Here is a 22,546-nt window from a genome sequence, read left to right as displayed (position 1 = left end):
TTTTAATCTACTTGAAAAGGGAATATGATTGAAAAACCTCTGTGCAGTATGTTCATATAGACACATCCTACACTGACAAAATTAAGATGTCAGTGGTTAGATTAGACTAGCCTGTGGATGAAGAACACCACTGATGCTGAATCAAGAAAAAAGCACCTGGAGAAGTTTCTAACCTTGTGATTTATTGAAACTAATAACTCTCATATTGTCAAACAGTAGGTTTTCTCTGTCATATGACCTTTCCCTTGACTTCCCATCAAGTAAGTCATCATGGTCTAGATGCTTTCATTTTAGTCTGATTTTTAAAAGTAAGTTTTAAAACCTTGAGGAAAAGAATCACTGCTGACAACTTTTGCCTTAACCAGAGAACAATTTTAATGTTTGGGGATTATATGTGCAGGGGATGGTTTTTGGGAGCTAGATGTGCACAGATCATTTTGGGGAGCTAGATGGAGTATAGAAAGGACTCCTACTGGAACAATCTGTCATTGTGTTCTAAGTGCTCTGAATTTGCATATGTCCTTTTTTTCAAGCAAATAAATATAATTAACACAAAAGAGAAAAATGCAAATTATACAGTCAGCATGAATTCTTCTAGTTAATTATAGCTAAATCGTCACTAAAATTGTAAAATCAATATTATTATAACACTTAGTAACTGAATTTAGCAAGTATGTTTACATTTTAGGTAGGTGGAAGAAACAAGTAGTTGGACTTGTGCCAGTTTGAGAGACTTAATATTATAGTGGGGTTAATATTCCACTCCAATCTATACAGACTCTTCCTAACGACTTTCAGCCTCTTATTTGCATACCTGAAAATCTATTTTTGCAAAAATCTGCCAAGTCACACTTACTGTTATTCTTTACTTTACATCTTGTAAAAATGCACACAACTGCACACAAAATGAAATTACTGCTCACTGCTGGCTTTCATTTAAGCACTTAAAATGAATTTCCACTGACTATATCACACTTTGCAATATCTAATACAGTCAGTCTCCACAGTAATTAATCTCCTCACTAAATTACTTAGGGTTGATGGTAATCAGAAATTTGACCACAAAACCCCCCAAATTTATTTTATTTTCTGCGTTAGAAGTACAAATACAAAAATAAATCAAACATGAACTAAAACCCAGAACAAGCAATTCTTCTCAAAGTGGGAAACTGAGATGTTGCTCTTAAACTCCTATTAATTTAAACAATTTTCATTTTAGTTAAACTAAAAACAACTCAAATGAAAAATTTTCTGGTTCTGCTTGCTCAATACAGCCCTGCTTTTTATTACATAAATTAAATTTTGTTACAACTGCATTTAAATTTTGATTAGAGACTTTAAAGTGATGTCACAGTAAAAGTAGAAAAAAATTGCATCCTCTCAAGAAGGTTTTGGCCTTCACTTAGCCTCACTCCCTAAAATCCTGCTTGTAAACAACTTGGTCTAAATGAGCAATCCAGGCTCATCCTTCTGAGCTCAGTCTAGGATTTCAATTTCTCTCCAGTAAAAGAGTGTCCTATAAACCACTGTTATACTTAAATATTGATCTGGAAGCCTGAACATGTCTTGCTTCAACATTTTAAAAAAGCACAAAGTTCTGCTGTGTGCTGGAATTTATATTCATAGATTCCAGTCATGCTCAGCCAGCAGCAATTAGAAGATATCCCTCGAGCAACAGGAATTCCAAAAATAGTCTGTATGCATCACAGAAGATGAAGTACCACTTTCCTCTAAAGTAATGTATGCTGTACATTCAAGTATAATTAGCACACTAGACTTCGTAAATAGTATTAAACTAATTACTGTTTGCACCACTAGAGGCAGATGTGGTTAGAGATTATTAATTACAATGGACAATTTCTTGAATTAAACATACAAAATGCAAGGCAATTTCTCCACTTTATGTCTGAACGACTATTTGCTGATTATCAGGAGTGCTCTTACAAATTAGCAAGAACTGTCATTTATGAAAATTACTGAGTGAAGTAATAGATTTTCTTTAAAAAAAACCAACAAAAACCAGACACATAAACACCACACGCCCCACCCCCCCCCCCCAAAAAAAAAAAAAAAAAAAGAGCTGTTCAGTGATAAGGATATATTTTATACCTAAACCAGGGAAACTACAAAAGCAGTATGCATCAGAATTACTGGACAAGCACTGGTCAGGAAGGAAGTTAGGAAGTTTTATCTCTATCCAGATAACTGAGATGTTGGTTGGATATTAAACAAACATCTACAACTTTCAACGCATGAAATGAAGTAAACTGCTCCCCAGAAATCTAGATACTTTAAAACTCTCCTACTGTGACCCATGGGTTACTTAACAGAGACTAGGATAGTCACTCCCTGGCTTCAGGAAAAAGTTTTGGTAAACGTGGAGATGGGCACAGGGGAAGAAGAGTTGTAAAGAGGAATTGTCTCTTCCAGAGAAAATCCTCAGACCGTTAAAGTTGAAACAGGTAGAGGAATTTTATTTCATGTGCTGACACACAGTATGGCAATTTCAGTCAGTGCTGACAGACCCCCATGAAAAATGGTACATATATCTGTCAATATAGGACATACTGATAACTCACAAAAGTAAAGCAATTATTTTTAAAAATTGAGGTGATTCTTGAAGGATACAGATACAGTAAGAGGCAGGCTGACACACACGTAGGGAGATATCAGCAGGCATTCATATTTCACCTACACTTAACATTTCATTTCTAGGACATTGTTGCCCTCTTAAAGTAAATTGAACAGTTCTGTACTCTTTCCCTTCTGACTTATAATTGGTTAGATTTCTTTTAGATTAGGACCATTTTCTTGAATATCACTCTTGTGAACATTTATTTTAAAAAATCCTATTAAACTTATTTAAATTCCAATTCACACTTTGGATTCATTTTACTATTTTCACTTACCAACACTTAATAAACTAAATACTCAACTAACACACACACCAAATAGGATTCAACTTCTAAAAACATTTCATTTCTAGGATCAACCGTTCTTACCTAGCACAATCCCTAACACTCCTCATTCTTATTTATTTGCTGATGTCTTTCTTGATATAAGTGCTATATTGAATGCATGTCCTTAACTAAATTCCAATACAAACACATAAGATTCAGTTTGAATCAAATGGTCATCAGTGAATATGGTGGATTGTATTTTTATGAAAGTTCAAGCACAAAAATGCATTGGCACAGGTTATGATGATTTGTCAAACACTGATGCAACCATTTAGACCTGGTTTGCTGACAACTGTTTCACAATGTAATTGTTCTGCCTTCAACTAGATTAGCTCACAGTAGAATGTTTTAACCAAGAACTTCAAAGAAAACAAATCTCAGTGATGTAAAAAGCTTACAGTACGTTTGGTAATTCTAATGAAATTTTAAAGTAAGAACTCTGTCAGACTTAAAAAAGCAAGTAAGCAAACAAGAACAGAAAAACCCCAACACCATAACTGCTACTGATGACCTCATCAGTAGATATGATGTCTACTGATATCTACTATCCCTCTCACATGACAGAAAGGGATTGATCCTCAGAGGTGGTGTTTCCAAGCTTCTTGTTGTTAAAAGTATATGTTTATGTAAAAAGCATAAATAGTGGCGACAATATCACTAATATACAGCAACATACTTGCACTGAAGCTGAAGAAATGCAGAATCAAGATCACTATTTCTAGATTCTTAAGTCTCTCTCCATTCTCCCCCTAATTTCTCAACTAAATATAGTAGACTGAATGCCTTGCTGCTTCTTTGAAAATTTTCTGTAAACAATAAATATTTTACTGTCAAATAGAACCACAATACATTTGAAACTTTATTTTAAACCTTTCCTAAATTTTCGAAACTTTGTATTTATACATGGAATTAGGCCTATTCGCCTGCAACTATTTAAACTGCTGTCAGACTCACAGTCAAGCGATGGGTCATCAGCAAGCTGGGATGCTCTGTTACTGCTTCAAAGGTCAATAAAGTAGTCTTAATCAATTCTTCTGATGCAGCTTTCCCTGTTGATAAAAGTAATCATATTCCTTCATAAAATTCAGTAGTTAGAATATCTGTGACTAAAAGTACTGCAATATCATAGGTTACCCCACCTATTGCTCTATCCAACTTTGTTTCTCCTGAATCTATTGATCTGATGAACTCCTACAAAAGAAGCAGCATTTATGTTAAAACACTTTGTGAAAAAAAAAAGCATAATCACTGAATAATTACACAAAAAAAAAAAAAATCTTGGAAAAACTGTGTAAATACAAAATATTATTGCACCTACATTAGGAAAACTTTCATAATAATTAACTAAAACGAAAAGTACCAATGATCTAGCTATTACAATTTGGCAAGTCTGTAATACTGTTGGAACCTTAAGTGTGGAGTACAATAAGGATTATTGCTGACTAGTATCAGAAATCATAACACTTCTAGCTAAATAGACAGTAATTAAATATTAAATGTCTTCACTGTTAAGAGAAAACTGTAATTTCTTAGAAGACTTCGAGCTACCTTGGAAGTAGCTATGTCAAAATAAACAAAATTTCTGTTATTTGTACCGTCTTTTTGATCTCCATGCATACAATACACGCTATGGATGCATATAAAAAGGGATATATAACTTTCTATTAAAAAAATCACCTAAATTAGTCATCATATTAAGGAACAGGGTCAATAAGATATTAATAATCTGGATTAAGTAAATATTACATAATTAGACTCACTGTTCTTTTGCTTTCATTTCTATGCATAGCTGTTTATTTCATTGGGATGTAAAAGATGTTATTAAGACTCGTTAAGGAAGGAAAATTCTCAGCAGAATGTGTAGTATGTTCTTTTTTACTAATGTAGTATTTAGGAAAATGGTGTTGTTTTATATTTCACTACCAATTAAAATTTCCTTATTACTTATTAAATTGGAAGAAGTTCTTACATGGGTTATCTTTTTCACAATATATAAGAAACATCTGAAGGATTCTTCTCTAATTAAAAGTAGAGTTGGAAACTAATTATATATTTCATTATTTAAAAGCACCTCAGAAGAAGCCATAAAAAACAAGTGCTTCTAAAAAAAAAAGTTACCTTCCTGATCATTTGAAGAAAATTACTAGGTATTATCTAATTAACTTGATTTGGAAGAGAGCAAATTATTTTGTTTGCTCATTTTTACACAGTTTCACACAACCATAGTCTCAAGACTGATTTGGAAACATCAAAATAGTTGGTGCAAAAATTGTTCTGGTTGCTAATGTTTATTTATTTTTTATTAGAAACACGACAAAAAGATGTGTGATTTAAATAAATGCAATTATCTGGGGTTTCTCAAGCAATGGAGAGAAATGGTGTATGTGTAATTCACTACAGGTGAGTCTGTGCCCTGTGCACACCACCAGGAGCCTGCTATTAGCTGTGCCTTTGGGGCATGGCGTGTCCTCCATGTATTCCTGTTCACAGCAGAAAACATGAAAGGACTGTCCCGACTCCCTCTCAATTTCTTTGCTCAACACTACTGAAAATTACAGTGATGATGGAAGTAACTTCAAAGCAGCACCAAAAAAAAAAAAAAAAATCCCAATGAACAATCGTTACAGGAAAATAGCTCTTCTTTTCCATCCAGATCTCAAGCATGCATCTTTCCACTCCGCATAATTTCTTATTGTTAAGGACAAGACTATTGAATAAGTTGGAGGAAAAAAAAAGAACAAAACAAACAGACTGCCTCACTAAAGTCTATGGGACTGCACATATGCAGTTAAAGCACATTATTTCAATAAAGTACAAGGTGATGATCAAATGTCCCTTTATAGATGTCAGTGGGAATGTTGCTAAACAAAAATTTCCAGAGTAGATTGTTGCCTTATAGAATGGATAATTACTCTTCCATTATATTATAGCAGTCATATCATAACACTGGATTAAAATTTCATATTAACTTTTCAGATATAGTACTGTCCCTCCTTTTTTCATGTGTAAATTTAAATAGTGTATGTGAGTTCCTGAATTGCTTTTTTCAATGGAAACAGGACGAGACACAGGAAACATTGAGTAACATGCTCCTCCCTGATTTGAGAGGAAAGCTGTGCTAGTATAACTAGCCTGATGTCCTCAGTCAGTTGTTCAAACAAGCTGGAGTAACATCAAAAGAAAACTTTCATTGTACCTGGTGTGCTGTACCTATATTGTTGACAGAGGAATTTCACCTTCTAGAAGGTTGATTGAAAACTACTAATAAATCTACTGCCTAGTTACAAATGCTTCAAAGGGAGAAACGGCTTTGTAATTCAACATCTACAGTTTCAATTTTTTTTTTCATCATTCTAATGGTAATTTTTACACAAATATTTTAGAAGAAATAAATTAAACCACGTTTTCTTGGAATAAAGCGTCAAAGGAGAAAGAGAAGGAAATGTGAAAACATAACTTGAATCTAATTGTTTGTAGCAAACCATTTCTTCATGCTATTTGGAGATAAATACCTAGTTGTCATTTATGAACTCATGCACTTAAAAGTATAGGCTTAACTCTGATATGCAATTTAGAATATTATTTTTTCTCATTTAGCATAAACAACTGCTATTATAATATGATATCATTATTATTACAATATCATTACGATCATACCATTATGTTAGAACTACTATTTAATTTCTCCTGTACTATCCAATGGCACAGCTAAAAAGTTCCTTTTCTATGGGTAAAGTCAGAAATAGGTTATAAATATCAACATGAGTTCAGTATCTTCTCTCCATAGATTTCCATCAACTAAATATCCGTTTAGAAATACTGGCAAGAAGAAAAAGGCAACAAGAAGAAACAATACATTAAATATAGATTAATTATAATTTCTCATTCATTTCTGCTCATAAAATACTAGTATGAAATTCCAGAGAGACTATTCTATGTAATTTAGAGCTAAAATTTTCCATTCAGAAAGAAAGCCCACAGGAAATTCTCAGTTTATCAAATATGTACAGAGTTTTCACAATGAATAAATAGATTACTACAGAAAATATTTTCTGATTATATATAAAGTTTTGAATACAATCAAAGCTTAAAATATACTTTCAGAATAAACCTCTCTCTCCAATTCAGAAATTTAATGTAATTTTACTTCATTAAAGTAATTTCCAAAATTTTATGCATAGGTATATCTTGTAAAAATACTTATCTTCTACTTTATACTCACAAGTAAGATGCCATAATTGAAAAGAAACTCCTTTGTGACTATCTGGGGACGAAATACCTATTTAAAATTAGCCAAAGTTGAAAAAACATTACATTAAATGCATATCTTATGACCAGAAAAAGTGAAACAATTATTTCACACATTAAAAAACAAAAAAGAGGACAAAATTCACATCTGCTTACGTCATTACAGTTGTTATATAATGTACATTTATTAAATGCCACTTCTTTGCTGGAATACTCATCAAAATATCTCTATGCATTAACAAAACATCTATTTTACTCATCCTGATCATGATTGACAGAAATTAGATTTTGGGAAACTTAAGAGTTTGTCCTCTGTGTAACAAATTTTGCGGAAAAAAAAAAATCTACCTGGGACGTCACAAGATGAAGCACTACAGGCATCATAGGAAGGCACATCTTCAGCTGTTTGGCCTGAACTGTTGATGGATGCTTACGTCCAGAGACATTAGTAAGGGCACTGAGAATGTCACCTACAGAAAATAGCATTTCAGGCTGATCCAACATAAAACCACCACTTAATAAGAGCAAATTATATATAAAACGTCTCTGTTCCAGGAGCCTTTGTTCACTCCTATCTTCTTTGTCTGTGAGAAGTAAGGTTCATGATGAATCCAGCACTTCTGTCCTAGCTCAGTTTTCAATCAGGTCAATTCCCTACTCTGGCTACAGGAACAGGCAAAGGTGACCTCTGGCAAAACAGTGAGAACAGAAGTCTAAGGTGAGCGTTGAAGTAAAGATAAAATTACCCCTCTTGGCAGAGTGGACTTATAGTGGCTAAATTACGTAGATTCAGTTGTATTTCCAGTGAAGTAAAAAGGGAAATTCTCATGACTGTCACCTAACCAAGAACTAAATGAACCAAGATTAGTGGGTGACATAATGCTGAAGCACAGTTCAACAGGAAAAAAAACCCCAAATATTCCCTCCAAAAAAAGATCCTTCCACCAGCCATGCACACACATATTCTCATGAACAGATTTAACTGTGACACAAGTGACCTAAAGTTACAAGAATTCTCATAAAAGAGACAGCAATAGATCAGTGAAAGAACTTAATTGCCTCCATGACAAATCTCAGACACAATAATAAGCTATGAAAATCTTAATTGCAATAGTGAAAATCATACTTCAGACTCAGAAGAGACATACAAAAATCAAGGAATGTATGCTAGATTTGTGGTATGCTTCATATTGTCCACAAAAAGCAAGACCTCTTCTGCATGGGATAAAGAACAGAAGCAGCATGAGAAAAGTTAGCTCATGTGAAAAGGAAAATTGTGTCCCTATAACCTGAAAATACTAGAAGCCAAATGCTGTCTTGAAAAAGCACTTGTTACATTTTCCCCCTAAAAAGCTGTTCAAAACTGTAAATGGGAATTCACATTTAAGATATATGTTAAGCAAGTAAAGAATGGGACTCCATATTTTATATAATTTTTCAGTCCAGAAAAGGCCTTTCTTTTCAGAGTAAGTCAGAATTTAATCATGTTGAATAATACCAATGCTTTTCTTCTGTTCCCATGGTGTTCAGTTTTCAATAAAAGCAGAAATGAAGAGCCTGGCACAAAAGTAGGCCTTAAAGATTTGACTCATTCACTGGTAAAGAAAAGAAAGTGTTGCTTAAAACTCTTCATATACATAAAACACAACAATTTTTTACCAATACATTTTTATTTTGAATTACACACAGTACTGTAATTCAACAAGGCCTCTTTGTGGTTAGTAACTGATTTCTGAACAACCTCTATATTTTAAAGAATATATAACCATCACATCTGGCAATTTTGCATTTAATACATACAGCTAATTGTAATTTTAGCATGATCTAAAGATTTTATATCTACTTCCTAAAAATAGGTTAAAAGCTGTAAGAGCAGAAATAAAATTACTTAACTTAATAAAATAATTTAATATTAAAGAATTTAATAATATTCTTGTTTACAACAACCAAAAACTTTTAAAATTAACCATAAGATTAACAATGTATTTCTTTTGTTCAGGCATGTCTTTAATGTCAATTTCTACAACTTGCTAATCTATTTGGTTTATAGCTACATCTGGTGGAAGAAGATGGGATCAGTTAGGAGCTTAGATGAATGCCTATTGAAAAAAACAGCTAGGGTTAATTCTAAATCAACATTTAAACTGCTTTTCACCATTCCAATCTTCCAATCTGTTTATTATTCTTAGGTGCCCACAGATTTTACCACCTCAAGCAGAACATGCTCCTACATTATACAGCAATAAAAAGAAAAAAGACTTCTGACAAATATATGGACAAATACACAGAGATAACTTTAGATTACAGAAAGCAATCAACATACAGATCCAGTTTGGAAAAGAAAAAGTGCAGAAATTATCCTTAATAACAGTTCTCAAAAATGCATTGAAATTGTACATCAGCAGTAATTACATGTCTAAGCAATTGATGTACTATGTACTATGATAGGAACTATGTATTTGAAACTTCTAGATTCTGAGGAAATATCAGAACCTACTATATCAGTTGCATATAGTATATATGAACAGTAGGAGCTGAATTTGTGCTTAAAACATTTATATTCTGAGGCTTCCATCCTGATATATAGCCAATATGCAAACCTGATATTTAGTTAGATAAAAGGGATCAGGTGTTTGCAGCAAGGCAAAAATTTGCATTAGCAGAGGAAGCAAAGTTTCCTTAAAAATAGCTGCATGACATTTAGGTCTACTAACCTTTGTAGTGCTACCATTACATTTTCAATATCCTAATGATAATGTAGAGAAGATGAAAGAAGATACATCAGGTATCATCTCATCAGAAAACAATTTTACGAAAATAAACCTCATGTGCATCAGCAAATCAGTTTCAGGCATCTAAAACAACTGAAGTATCTAAGCCGAAATTTTCTACAAAAATTGCCTGTAGCAAATCCTTAATATATAAATTTCAGTGTAAGCAATTAACATGTACTCAGAGATATGCCCTGTTGCATCTCTCCCAGGCCTCTGCCTTATGGGGCAAATTTGCTCTCAGATTGTACAATGTTTATAGATTTTATAATATCTTTAGAACATTGATAAAACTTCTTGCACCTCTGGGCTTCATTCCTGACTGAGCTGGTGAGGCTTACCATTCCACAAACACAAAACATGCATATAGAAAATCATGCATTCCCACACAAAATATCTGAGCATGACATATCGCAAAAATTTCAGGAAAATTATCACACAAACTATATGTAATCAGAAAATACAGTCTCTCTGTCTGTATATATAAGGAGATATCTGTTTCTTGACAGAGAAATCAAAGGTAAGATCTGTTTGGTTAACAAACTGAATTTACCTAGAATTCCTGGCAGCTCCCTCACAATGTGATAGATGAGAAGATCCAGGCATTTTGACAGGTATTCACTGCCACCTTGCCGCTCTTTTCCTGGCATGGTCTTTCTGCTGTCTCTTTCAATATACATCACTAGCCTATATTTAAACAAGTGCAAAACATTATCTTTCATACTAAAGAAAATAACACTATATCTCAAAAAAAATATATTGAACCAGACATTAATGGTATCTGTGGTTGCAATCAAGACAATACATTAGTTTTGACTCTGCAATTTTGTTGAAATTTTAGACTTTTATTTTAATCAACTCTAAAACCAAGACAATTACTGAGTCAAGGAAAGAAACCATTAACCCACTTCAAGTAAGCACAACTCTACTAGTTTAAATTAATATCTGATGTTAACCTAAGGAGTGAATCCTTCTGAAAACTTAGAGAGACTAGTTTTACAATCCATTTTATTTTGAAATAGATAACCAATATGTGCAATATAAGTGAAAGACTAAAAACACTGATTTTCAACGCATAAGAGTTCCAAAAGCAAGGATAATTAAAGTCAATTTAATAAGAGATCAGTCTTTCAGTCCAGAAAAATCATAGTACATAGAGCACACTGCAGCTTATTAAAATGTTAGCACTAGTTGGAATGGCCATATTGAAAGAGATAAAAGCCCAAACTGGTTTTTCATCTTTTCTGTAGAAATCTGATGTTCATGATTTCCAAATACAAATCCAATGCATGCATTCCAACTGGTAAGTGCTCTGTGGCTGTGCCATTCTGCAGAATGACATTTCTCACAGTGAAATGGTAACTGATTTATTAGCCACTGGCTAACTTACAAGAGATTGCTTTAATAATACACCTGTAACAGAATGCTTCAGGCAAAATTTTAAAATGCTTATTTGAATAGACAGAAGGGCCAGACTTCCCTTTAGGGCTATACTATTGACATCTTTGTTTCACATTCGAACTCCCTCCAGGTCCTGTGCAAAGAACTATCAAACACTGGTGAGGGAAGTCCATGATCTGGATTTTAAGTATGTACTTCAGTAGCATCTTTTTAATACCCTTCTGATAATCAATGCTCTTTTACAGAACTATGAAAATAACTTATTTACACTGTCTCAAGTGTTCATAACAGTACTACGAGGAAATATATCTTTCCATCAAAAAGATTTACTCAACTAAGTAAAAACTACCAAAGAATAGATTTTACAGAATTATGACTCTAAACAATACATGATTATGATTGAATACTACATTCTTATCCTTCCTAACCTATTCTACAAAGAGAGAGAGAGAAATTAAAAGACCCACGGAATAACTACTTTTCACCTGTGCAATAGCCCAGATGCAACACATTCAGGTGCATTTCTTAGAGACCGTGAAGATATCTTTTATTCTTGTAATGTCTGGAAATTGCATTAAATTACAGGAATTTTGATTTGTCTGTTAGAAAAGAACTACTTAATCTGACATAGTGCTACAAATAGAATTTTACTTTTAAAGGCTTTACACTTTTATACAAAAAAAAATGTTGAATGTTTTAAATAAAATGGCCTTCTAGCCATTCCAGACAAACAAGTAATTTTTATTCAAAAAATGTTCAGCTTTAAAAAAGTGACAGAATATCAGAGCTTGAATTTTTTTTTTAAGAAAACACTTCCAAGATTTAATAATCATCTGATTCTTATAGAAATACACTTAGAGGTCTTGAGTTTTACTTCAAATGGGCCAAATAGATGTCACCATGAGTGGTTTTATTTCTTCGGGAGAAGGAGCTTCTTTTCTTGTATAAAAGCATGTTCTATTACTTAATCACATTTCAGAAGGATACAAACTAGGTTTATTTATTCTGAGAGAGGAAAGATACATGATATCCCTACATTGTTCCTCCATCCACGAAATTGTCTTTTGCATAAAGATTTTCTAAAAATACACATTATTTTTTCCCTGATAGTTCAGTTCAACTCAACATTGTCTCAAGAAAACCATACAGATATAAACTGCGTTGGCAGCAAAGCACTAGAATCTCTACTTTCCTTTGACAATTTTTTCAGTCATATGTAGAACAATTCATCAGTTACTTTTATTCCCCAATGAATCTCAGTGTTCTCTCTGGTGGGCAGAAACCAGGCCTATAGAAATACATTTATTCAATTCATTTAGTGCACGTTTGTCTTGCACTCAACAACACATGAAAAAATATGTAGATGTTAGTATAAATAAGCTAAATATGATGAGGAGTAAACCACTGTCAGTGAAGCAAAGGTTTGGTTTAAAAAGAATATATTCAAGTCTATTTACTGCAAGATATGGCTACCAGTGAGCTTTTATGCTAAAAAAGCAAAACAACCCAAGTTTTCTGCAAAAAAAAGTGAAAGACTGGAGCAAAAAAGGGAAAAATCCAGAGTTAACAGTCTGGAGTGATAGGAACAGGAATGAGGACTATTGCTTAAAAGAATAAGAACTACTCCCTTAACAGGATGATCAACATGAAGAAAAGAGACAAAGTTCACAGAGAATGACTACCTTCATGAACCTAAAGAAGGTCATGCATACTCTGGGGAGATATACAGTCCATTTACCCCAAGAAACCAAGGACTATTTTTTAGTTTTACTATTATTTATTATCATTGTTAGTAGTCAATCCCTGCTTACAGAAAATGATGAAGATTTTTAAAGGATACTTAATACAGATATATTTTTTAGTTTACAGGTATGTAACATCAGATGGCATATCATGCTAATAGGAAGCTCAGTCTCTATTTCTTGCATGTACAAATGCTCAGAAGTCAATGGCCACTGCTATCATGGCCAAAGCCAATAGGGTATGTAAACAGTAAAAACAAATAGACAGAATGCAGTCTTAAGATTGCATTCCAGGAATCAAGACTTCCAACTCAGGATCCTTCTCATGTTCCCAGACCAGAGGCACCATTACTGCTTGCAATAAGAAGGGGTTTTAGCAAGTGCCTATTTCTGCTGCCTTGTATTTCCGGGTACCTGTGGACAAACCAGAAGACAAACACAAGGAAATCCATTTTGGTAACACAGCTAAAATAGGCTTGCCTTCTCTTCCACTTCCTCTTTTCATACTCCTCCTCCCATTACTCTTTCACTTCCCTCCTTTCTCTGTACCATGCCCTTTCCTCCCAGTGAGATGAATAATGATGAAACTTAAGTTCCTCACATGCCAGTTTTATCAGCTCCAAAACCACTTCCAAGGACAGATATCACAAAGTTTACCAGTGGGAACAAAATTTTATTGTCAGAACTATTAGTGAAAATTTTTTCCTGATATCAAATCTAAATCTTCAATGGCACAACTTAAGACCATTTCCTCTAGTCCTATCACTTATTACTTGGGAAAAAAAAAAAAAAAAAAAAAAGACCAACCTCTGCCTTACTACAGCCTCCTTTCAAGTAGTTACAGAGAGTGATAAGGTCTCCCCTGAGCCTCCTTTCCTCCAGGCTAAACAACCTCAGCTCTCTCAGCTCCTCCTCATAAGACGCGCACTCCAGACCCTGCCCCAACTTTGCTGCCAAATAGAGGAAGAACTACTCTCCAGAGCAAGGCCTTTGGGATGCTGGCCCCGAGGCAGTCCCCATGCTCATGAGGCCCAGGGGACTGTTTTCAGCACAAACAGCTTCATAGTAGTTGCCATGAAGAAAATGAACACTAACCCAGCCAAACCCAGCATCATCACCAAACTAAATAAAAGCATTTTTCAGTATAGTGTTTCCATGAAACAGATAGTATTGTTTTATCATCTGCATCATCCTTTATGTGATGCACACTGACAAACTGCCTTATATTGATTATCATTACCATAAACAGATTTTATCATCTAAAACAATATAAATCCTGTTACAGGCTTTAGCTGCAGCTGCTGAAGACAAACCATTAACCAAGAATTATGTGCACTTTACTACACACTCTTTATATTTCTCAAATCAAACACCTCCCAAAGGAGAATTCGAGTATATTAAATATTTTCAATAGTTATCCAACTGAATTCTGCTTCCTATGCTAGCAATTTAGAATTTCTGAGTCTTAATTTAGAAGAAACTTTTCTGTCAGACAACTGAAGACATCTAACTAAAATTCCTCCACCACAATTCAACAGTGTAAGTCAATGAGTATCCAGTATCTCTGCTGGGTTTAATATTATTCCAGAGTTATATAGTGATACTATGAATGCAACTGTCTCCAGATTTTAAAGCTCTGTATCTAGCTTACTTTCTGGATGTAAGAGAAGGGTTTTACATGATCTATTCTGATGAGAAATACACTGTTCACTAAAGAACAATTACAAAGGAAACTCAATAAATTAAGAAAAACAGTTTATCAGCTCAATAAAGCTGCCATAAGGCTTGCCTACTGTTTTATCTAATGTATTACATTATGTATTGGTCTCTAGACAATCCTCTCTGGAGTATCACAATAAAACAGTAGGATAAAGCCAAAAGTCATAATACAAAATTGTATTCCAAATGCACAGCACATTCTCTTCAGAAAGGCAGCTGGTTGGAAAGCATCATAAATAAAGAAAATGGTTGCTAAAATTATTATTTTCCTTCATAATATCTTAGGTATATATAAACAAATAGTAACTGTCTGTGCAAGATTTCTGTCAGGTCTTTCTCCAAAACACATAGGAGAGTGTACCAAGCACACGAATAAGAGGAGTTACTAAAAATGTAGCCATTTAAAAAGTCACAAATCATTAGAGGCATTTTACTAACCAGAACAACATAATCTGGTAGAACATTTCTGGAAGTGTAAAAAGTCCCTTGGATTCAGTTCCTATTCTCTGTGATTCTACAAATATGGTGATATCTACAGCTTTGTGAGCGGAGGAATGTATATAATGCTAGCACCTCACAGGGTGTCCTCTCACAGTGACTTCATGGTGTAACTCATCTGCCCCTTCCTTTAACTCCAATCTAGACATCCTAATTCTTCTCAAGCATGAACATAAGATATAATGTTATATTTGCTGTAGATATAGTTAAGATTTACAGCTACTCACACACTTCATCCTTTTTTGTACTTTCAGTTCCAAACTCGCCCTATTTCAATATTGTAAAATCTAGGTTTACGCTTCATTTTATTCTTCTTCTTACAGAACAGTAGAAGATACAAATCCCAACTAAAATTTCTTTCACCTTACTTCTCCAATCACCTTGAAACACCTGAACACAGTCTAATTTGCTCCTCTCTGATACAACAAGGCTTCTGTGCCAACAGGAGACAAAAAAATTTCAAATAACTCCCTGGTGATTCACTGATTCCTTGCAAAGTGTTCTAAAACACAGAAAAATTAAATACCTCATGTAAAAGTCACAGGAATCTACTGGCCATTATGTAAATCACTCCCACAATACATATATCCAAAAAACATCATTTTACCTTGAAAGTGACTATCCTGAAGAGACTATAGACTATACCAAACCAAACTTATTGTGGCAGTATATCCTTTGCCCTACCCAAAAATGCAAATGCTCACTGGGACCACAAGTTATTTTAAAAGACATTCTCCTTGCAAGACAGTGGTTTCCCCTTAAGAATAATTGTCACCTGATGATCCTAGACAAAAAATTCTCATGAATGAAAGGATTACTATTACACACAAAAGAATTAACTTCTAAAACACTGGCTCAAAATTACCACACATTTTCAAGCATTTCAGGTCCAACTTTAAAGATTGTATCTTTGATTATCTTCCATTATCACCTTACCTTGTTTGACAACTGAGGAGCAACATCTCCCTGTTATTAATTAGAACTTGTAGCAAGACCAGAAAGGCTTTTGCTCGAATAAAAGTTGAAGGACTTTCAAGTAGACGAGTAATTGTAGTCACAAAATCCTTGGTGGAAATAAACACAAATATGTTAAGGTTACTTGCACTGTATTGTAAGACTGTATACACTGAAAGTTTGCTCATTTTCATGTCAGTCACATGAAAAAAAAACAACAGAACACTAGTGAATAAATTCTGTCCAAGACTGACTAGCCCAGTGTAAAGATGCTTTGCACATATTTACAAGTGGTAGAATAAAAAGTAAACAGTATTTAATGTACTAAGTCCAAAACTGTATGAAATTAACTACAAAATACGATAAAACTTATATTTTTAATGGCTTACCTTAAGCATAAGCATAGGATATTTTAATATATTTGTTTTAAAACAAAGCTGAACTATTTTCAGAATATGTACATATTTAAGCACAAATATAATTGAGTTTTTTAGCTATTCATTCCCTAATGTGCAGGAATATTAAAAACCACACTGTAGTTGAATACAATCTTGTCTACATCGGACCCCAAATTATACACTAGATGCTCCAAATAGATGGTGAAATTGTTTCTACCTTCTTTGATTGTTTGTATCTAATCTAATTTTATTTTGAGTTCAGAAAGTGAAAAACATTGTTTCTTCCTCAAGGAAGAAATAAAATTAGGACTTTAAAAGAAAGAAGAGGGAGGAACAAAATCAGAATTAAAAATTGAGCCAGAATTTAGGAACTGTGTCAACTGGCTCTATGCAAAAGTTAGACTGAGCACAAATAGCCTCATCAAGAGACCCTACCTTCAAACAGTTGAGCTGGATTCTCAAGAGAGTGACACTATAGGATAGATGAGTAGTGCATTCAGGTTGCATACAAAGTTAAAAACCCTGCTGTGTGATGCATGTTTGACATACATATGACTGTACAAATTCCTCATATACTGACAGAACTACTGCAAACCAACACTGACTGCAATTTACTAGAGACATCTTTTGCAACAATTAACTATGCATCTTTACTGAGAATGGAAAAAAAGCAGGAGTGTAAGAGATGGCCAAGAAACCATCATTTTAACCCTATCTTCAAAAGTAGTTGTCATTCAGTAACTACAGAAATCCCAGAAAAGCAAACTGCTATTAATTTTTCTAGAGATGTTCTACTGTACTTCAACAATTTATTTCATAAATAGAAGAATTTATCAGCTTGGGATTTAAAGGTTTATTGATTTAAACACTTCAGCAGCTCACAGAACATGACTCGTAGGTCCTCCAGTATGAACTTGCAGCAGTCAAGTTCTTAAATAACAATCCAATAAAGGCAGAAGTTGAATTTTAATTAAGTGTGGTTTGGTTTTTCAAGGGTTTTTTAAAGTGAAATTACCAAAACAACAACAACAAAGATTTTATATTCAAAAATGCCATTAAATATGTCAAAGAGTATACATAATGGAACACTGACTGTGCTAACATAAATGGACTTCATAAATGATGCACAAGGATACCATGACAAAGACACATGCAACTAAAAGCCAAAGCACATCTATTTTAGTTCTCATACTCTGGAAAGCAAGAATATTTTAATGCTGCATGTGGGGATTAACATGGGTTAAAACAATTAAAATTATTTACATCAGGCTTATCTGGGAATGTTCTAATAACCAGGTTTAAGAAATAAATGTGACCTGTTGGAATTTGTTTTCTTGGCTGGTTGGAGGACAGCAATAGTATATCCAAAGAAAATCTCAAGCACATTTTTGCTGACCTGCAGGACTTAATGCATCAGAAAAGCCAAAAAGTCATTCAAATACTGCCAAATACATTATTTATATTTTCTCTGTTATATTGTTCCTTCTTCCCCTGCAAATGTTTGATGTATCCATGGAGAGAGACTCTGCAGGATAGGACATTTTTCATTTCAAGAGATCACACTGCAGTGAGATTATGAGTTTATACTGGATACACTGAGTAATACTGCAGTGCAAGTTTAAAACAAAAGTAATGATGTTTTTGAATTTGCTGCACAAAAGGAAAACAGCTAGACCATTATCTCACTATACAAGAACAGAAACTGCAATAGCAAACATTTGTTGCATCGTTATGTATTTTCAAAATCCCGTTCTATGCTTTGCTAATGCCTCCATATTCTAAGTTTAGAGTTTCAAAGATTTTGTTATAGATACTTTTTATCTTTTTACTAATTCATTCTGATACTGACAAAAATATCATCTACAGTGGTAGTTACTTGTCTACATTCAGGTAAAAGTCAAAGTATTGAAAACAGTTACTGAAATATGAGGACAATGCTTATGATCTATTTACAGTGCAGTTGTAGCAATATATTACTGTAAGTATTTGATTTATTTTATTTATTACTAGTGGAGGAAAAAAGAAAGCAAATAAAAAACACCCTGGCCCATTATCTGACCTCTGGAAGAACCTAACTGCATTCAAAAAGCTGTGACTGATTTTCACTCACCCAAAGGTGAATTTTGACAGCCAGACTAAAGTAATTAGTGGAGGTTTTTAAATCTACTGCTATAATGTGTTCAAGATGATTGATTTTGAGTTGTTTTTCCACACTTTATTTTATAAGCACCCTTTCAACTGTTTTAGTTTCTAAAACAGGAAACTGAAATGGAAATCTCTGCATCAGAGAGGGACAAAACCTGATCCCTTTTGGCTATTGTAGATCTCTGAAGTCTTGTATGAATGTAAATGATCACAGAACTGCATTTCTGGCTTTTCTTTTGTAAGTGTTTTTTACTGCTGTTCTTGAATAACAAAGAAAACAAGGGCAGTCCTAAGTCTTACAAGTTAAGGGTGTTTCCAGACAACATACACAAAGCTAAATTATCAAGAATTTATATCTTTAAGTATCTTTTAATATGTTGTTTGTACCTATATTAAAAAGAAAACCACATATTTGTCACTACCTTCTGTATGACACTGAGGTCCTTCTGCGTCTTAAGCTGAACTAACACAAAAATTCTAAAGAATGCAAAATAATCTGTAGGCAAACACATCTCACTCTTCCCTTCTCTCATTAAGGTGGACTTGTGCATCATGAGCATGAAATATTGAAAAATGTATGGACTAATAAATTCAATTTTTAGCTCTAAAATAGTATCACTCCATATGATGTGATAGCACCTGGCAGTTCAATACAGGAGCATTTTTAGATTCTATTCAAGAAAAACAAAAATTTCGTTTCAGCTTCCAAAATCCTACAATCTAATTTCCAGATCACGGAACATTCTGAGTTGGAAGAGGTTATCAAGCCCAGCTCTTAAGTGAATGGCTCACATGAGGATTGAACCAACAGCCTTGGCCTTATTACCACACGGCTCTAACCAATTGCGCTAACCTCATTTGAAAAAACAAAACAAAACAAAACAAAACAAAACAAACAAAAAAAACAAACAAAAAAAAAAAACAAAAACAAAAAACAAAACGCCAAACAAACAACCAAAAAAAACCCCAACCCCAAAAAACCTTCCATGAGATTTAAGTTTGTCTGAGCCATAATGCAGGTACAGTTACCAAATGTGAGCACATGCAATAGATCCAGACCTACCTGATCAGTTTTTACTGTACACTGTTTTTTACTTACAGCTTTGGGCACTATTCCCACTTCTATCATTAGTTTGATATATGCTATTAAAGGAATGTCTACATTTGTCTGAATTTCAATTTTCTGATCTGCAAAATTTCATAAGAACCGCAGTATCAGGAAGGGAATTCTAGCAATTGTCCATAAGAAATTCAGTATCAATATGGGAGTTCTTTTAGCAATTTAAGTCCTATATAAACAAGAAATTCTTCACAGAAAACATCATGCTGTAGCCATAGGCTATCTGCACATTGCATTCTTTTGCTGAATGCTCAAGTGAATAATTTTTGACCAGGCTCCTCTGACTATACCATCAGCTCACAGCAATGTGCACTGTTAGTACAACATTACAGGACAAATTTGTCACCTGTTAGTGCTGTTGTTGTGAGATCTGGAAAATTTAAGGCCAGCTGACATGCACTCACAAAAACACACTGGCAATTCTGACATGGAACAGAAATTAATTTTAGGAAGAGAATGAGTGATTTCACTTTTTCCTGTAAATGCAAAATAATTTCGGGATCAAAATAGAAAACTTTTAACTACTTATACCAAAAATTATATTAGACAAAACCAGTTGTTTGGTTGTTTTATTCAGTGACACTAATAAGAAAAACCTAAGACTAATTTCTGCAAGAAATATAAAGCACAGCTTCAGATTTAATCAGGTCACTCCTTATTTTCTCTTTTAAATGTCTAAAAGAACTAAGGCAAATAGCTGTCCTTACTAATTTTCCTGAGGGCCCATTATCAGTTATGGTCAGGCTAAGGTATTCTGCATTGATTGAATTCTAGCTGCAGGAACAATTTATATACCCATTAGTATTATTTCTTAAAGATCCATGAGAGAAAGAAAACCTGTACATTTTATAATTTAGATTTTAACCAAATAAAAATATAAAAGAAACACTTCCTCATTTCCTGCTATTCAGATATGCAAATGTCACTGAGATGTATTTTGAAAACCCAAAATCACTAGTACTAACAATTTTAACTTGTTCAATACTTGTGAAATTCCATGCCAGTGAAATATTAATCTGAACTCAAACCTTTTCTTGAATTAGCCTCTGTAGATGAATCCCACACGACAACATTGCTGAAAACATCGTGAGCATGTACTGCTGAATTTTGCATATTCCATTTGCCAAGGAATTTAGTACAGCTGTTAATCCCACTTTTTCAATGACACTCTGGAAAGCATTAGGTGAGGAACGAGTAATTCTGCATAAAGCCTATAAGAGTGGAAAAAAAAATTATTGAGACTAAGATCTCAAGAAGAATAATGGAAAATAAAAGTATCTGGTGGATTTTCCAATAGTTTAGGAATATAAGGAATTCATATAGATTCATTCCTAAGACAAATATTAAGGGAAAAATTTGCTTATTTTTAGAGACCTGGAATTCTTCCAAATACATTGCTATACACTCTGTGCAGCTGAAATTCAAATATTTCATACACCAACATCCACATCAAAAAGTCACATTAGTCTTTTCCTCTAGAGAACAATGATGCAGTATCACAGCCCATGCTTGAGTCTTTTGTCAAGCACAGAATATAAACAGCATCAGATAACGCTGTACTAGAAAGGAGTACAGCGAGAGAAAATACAGACATGGCACACGCCACAGAAATTATGGGTACAATAAAGGTGGGCATCTTCTCTCTCCCTGCTCGTGGACAATAATGTGATATGTAGTATTTCAGTGTCTAAAGTGTATCCTTAGCGCTAGATACTACTTCAGATCTAGGTACTTATTAAGAAACAGTTGTTAGTACAATAAACTCGCAAACTATTCTCCAAATGGTTGATTTTCAAATATCAGTGATAAAAACAATTTTAATAGAAAATGTAGATACTGACCATGTTCCAGTGAAGTGAGCACAAACAAACCTGTTCAGTGTCAACTAACTTAACTATTTCCTAGCAAACATTACCAAACAACCTTCAGGGCAGCTTTATCTCCAAATAAAGTTCCTTTTGATAACTGTGAAAATACAACCTTCAAGATACAACTGCATTTGTTCTCTCCAGATAAAGAAAATAAGACTCTTTCCACATTAAAAATTTTTCTTTGGCTTAAATATACTATTAGCATAGAAGAACAGCTTAAGTCAAATACTGGATTCACGTGAAAATCTGAATTGGTTTTCAGGAAAAACTTTGAAGGTGACTCCTTTTGTGAGATGTAGGTAATATTTATCATTTCTTTGTTCTCTTCAGACCAGCTATATATAGAAATTGCTGTTTACTTGGTGTGCACTCAACAGTAAGGTCTCACTTAGGAGAAACTATAGTCAATTATACAAAATACTACCACGAAAGAAAATATTTCCATGTAAGAACCCCAGAAGCTGTCCAGTTCACCACTGCCATTAGAAACATTACTCAAAACAAACTAGAAAAGAGAAAAAAAAAAAAAAAAAAAGAAGGGAAAAAACACGTAAAAGACAGTAAATCATGAACTTGACAGATATTTTATGGATGCTGTTCATCTACTCTGCTCCTGTTCTACCTTGTCCTTTCTGGTCCAGGAACCATATCGATTGCAGCCTTTTACTTTTATTATTTTTTTACTCTCTTTGAAAACACAGACACTCAATCTCTGTTCC

General features: G+C 33.7%; 1 protein-coding gene across 1 annotated transcript in view; it reads right to left on the bottom strand.

The window, feature by feature from the left end:
• ULK4 (unc-51 like kinase 4) overlaps positions 1-22,546 on the bottom strand; it is a 211,895-nt gene that overhangs the window by 136,754 nt on the left and 52,595 nt on the right. The window contains exons 20-26 of the mRNA XM_066321372.1: positions 20,985-21,167; positions 16,276-16,403; positions 10,533-10,666; positions 7,557-7,678; positions 7,183-7,239; positions 4,100-4,151; positions 3,915-4,009 (exon numbers count right to left, since the gene is read on the bottom strand). Coding sequence (XP_066177469.1) covers positions 3,915-4,009; positions 4,100-4,151; positions 7,183-7,239; positions 7,557-7,678; positions 10,533-10,666; positions 16,276-16,403; positions 20,985-21,167 — 771 coding nt within the window. The remainder of the gene's footprint in view (positions 1-3,914; positions 4,010-4,099; positions 4,152-7,182; positions 7,240-7,556; positions 7,679-10,532; positions 10,667-16,275; positions 16,404-20,984; positions 21,168-22,546) is intronic.

The sequence above is a fragment of the Sylvia atricapilla genome, chromosome 1 (assembly GCF_009819655.1).
Source record: "Sylvia atricapilla isolate bSylAtr1 chromosome 1, bSylAtr1.pri, whole genome shotgun sequence".
Lineage (NCBI taxonomy): Eukaryota > Metazoa > Chordata > Aves > Passeriformes > Sylviidae > Sylvia > Sylvia atricapilla.
Note: the sequence above shows the minus strand (reverse complement) of the source record. Positions and strands in the feature narration are given on the sequence as shown.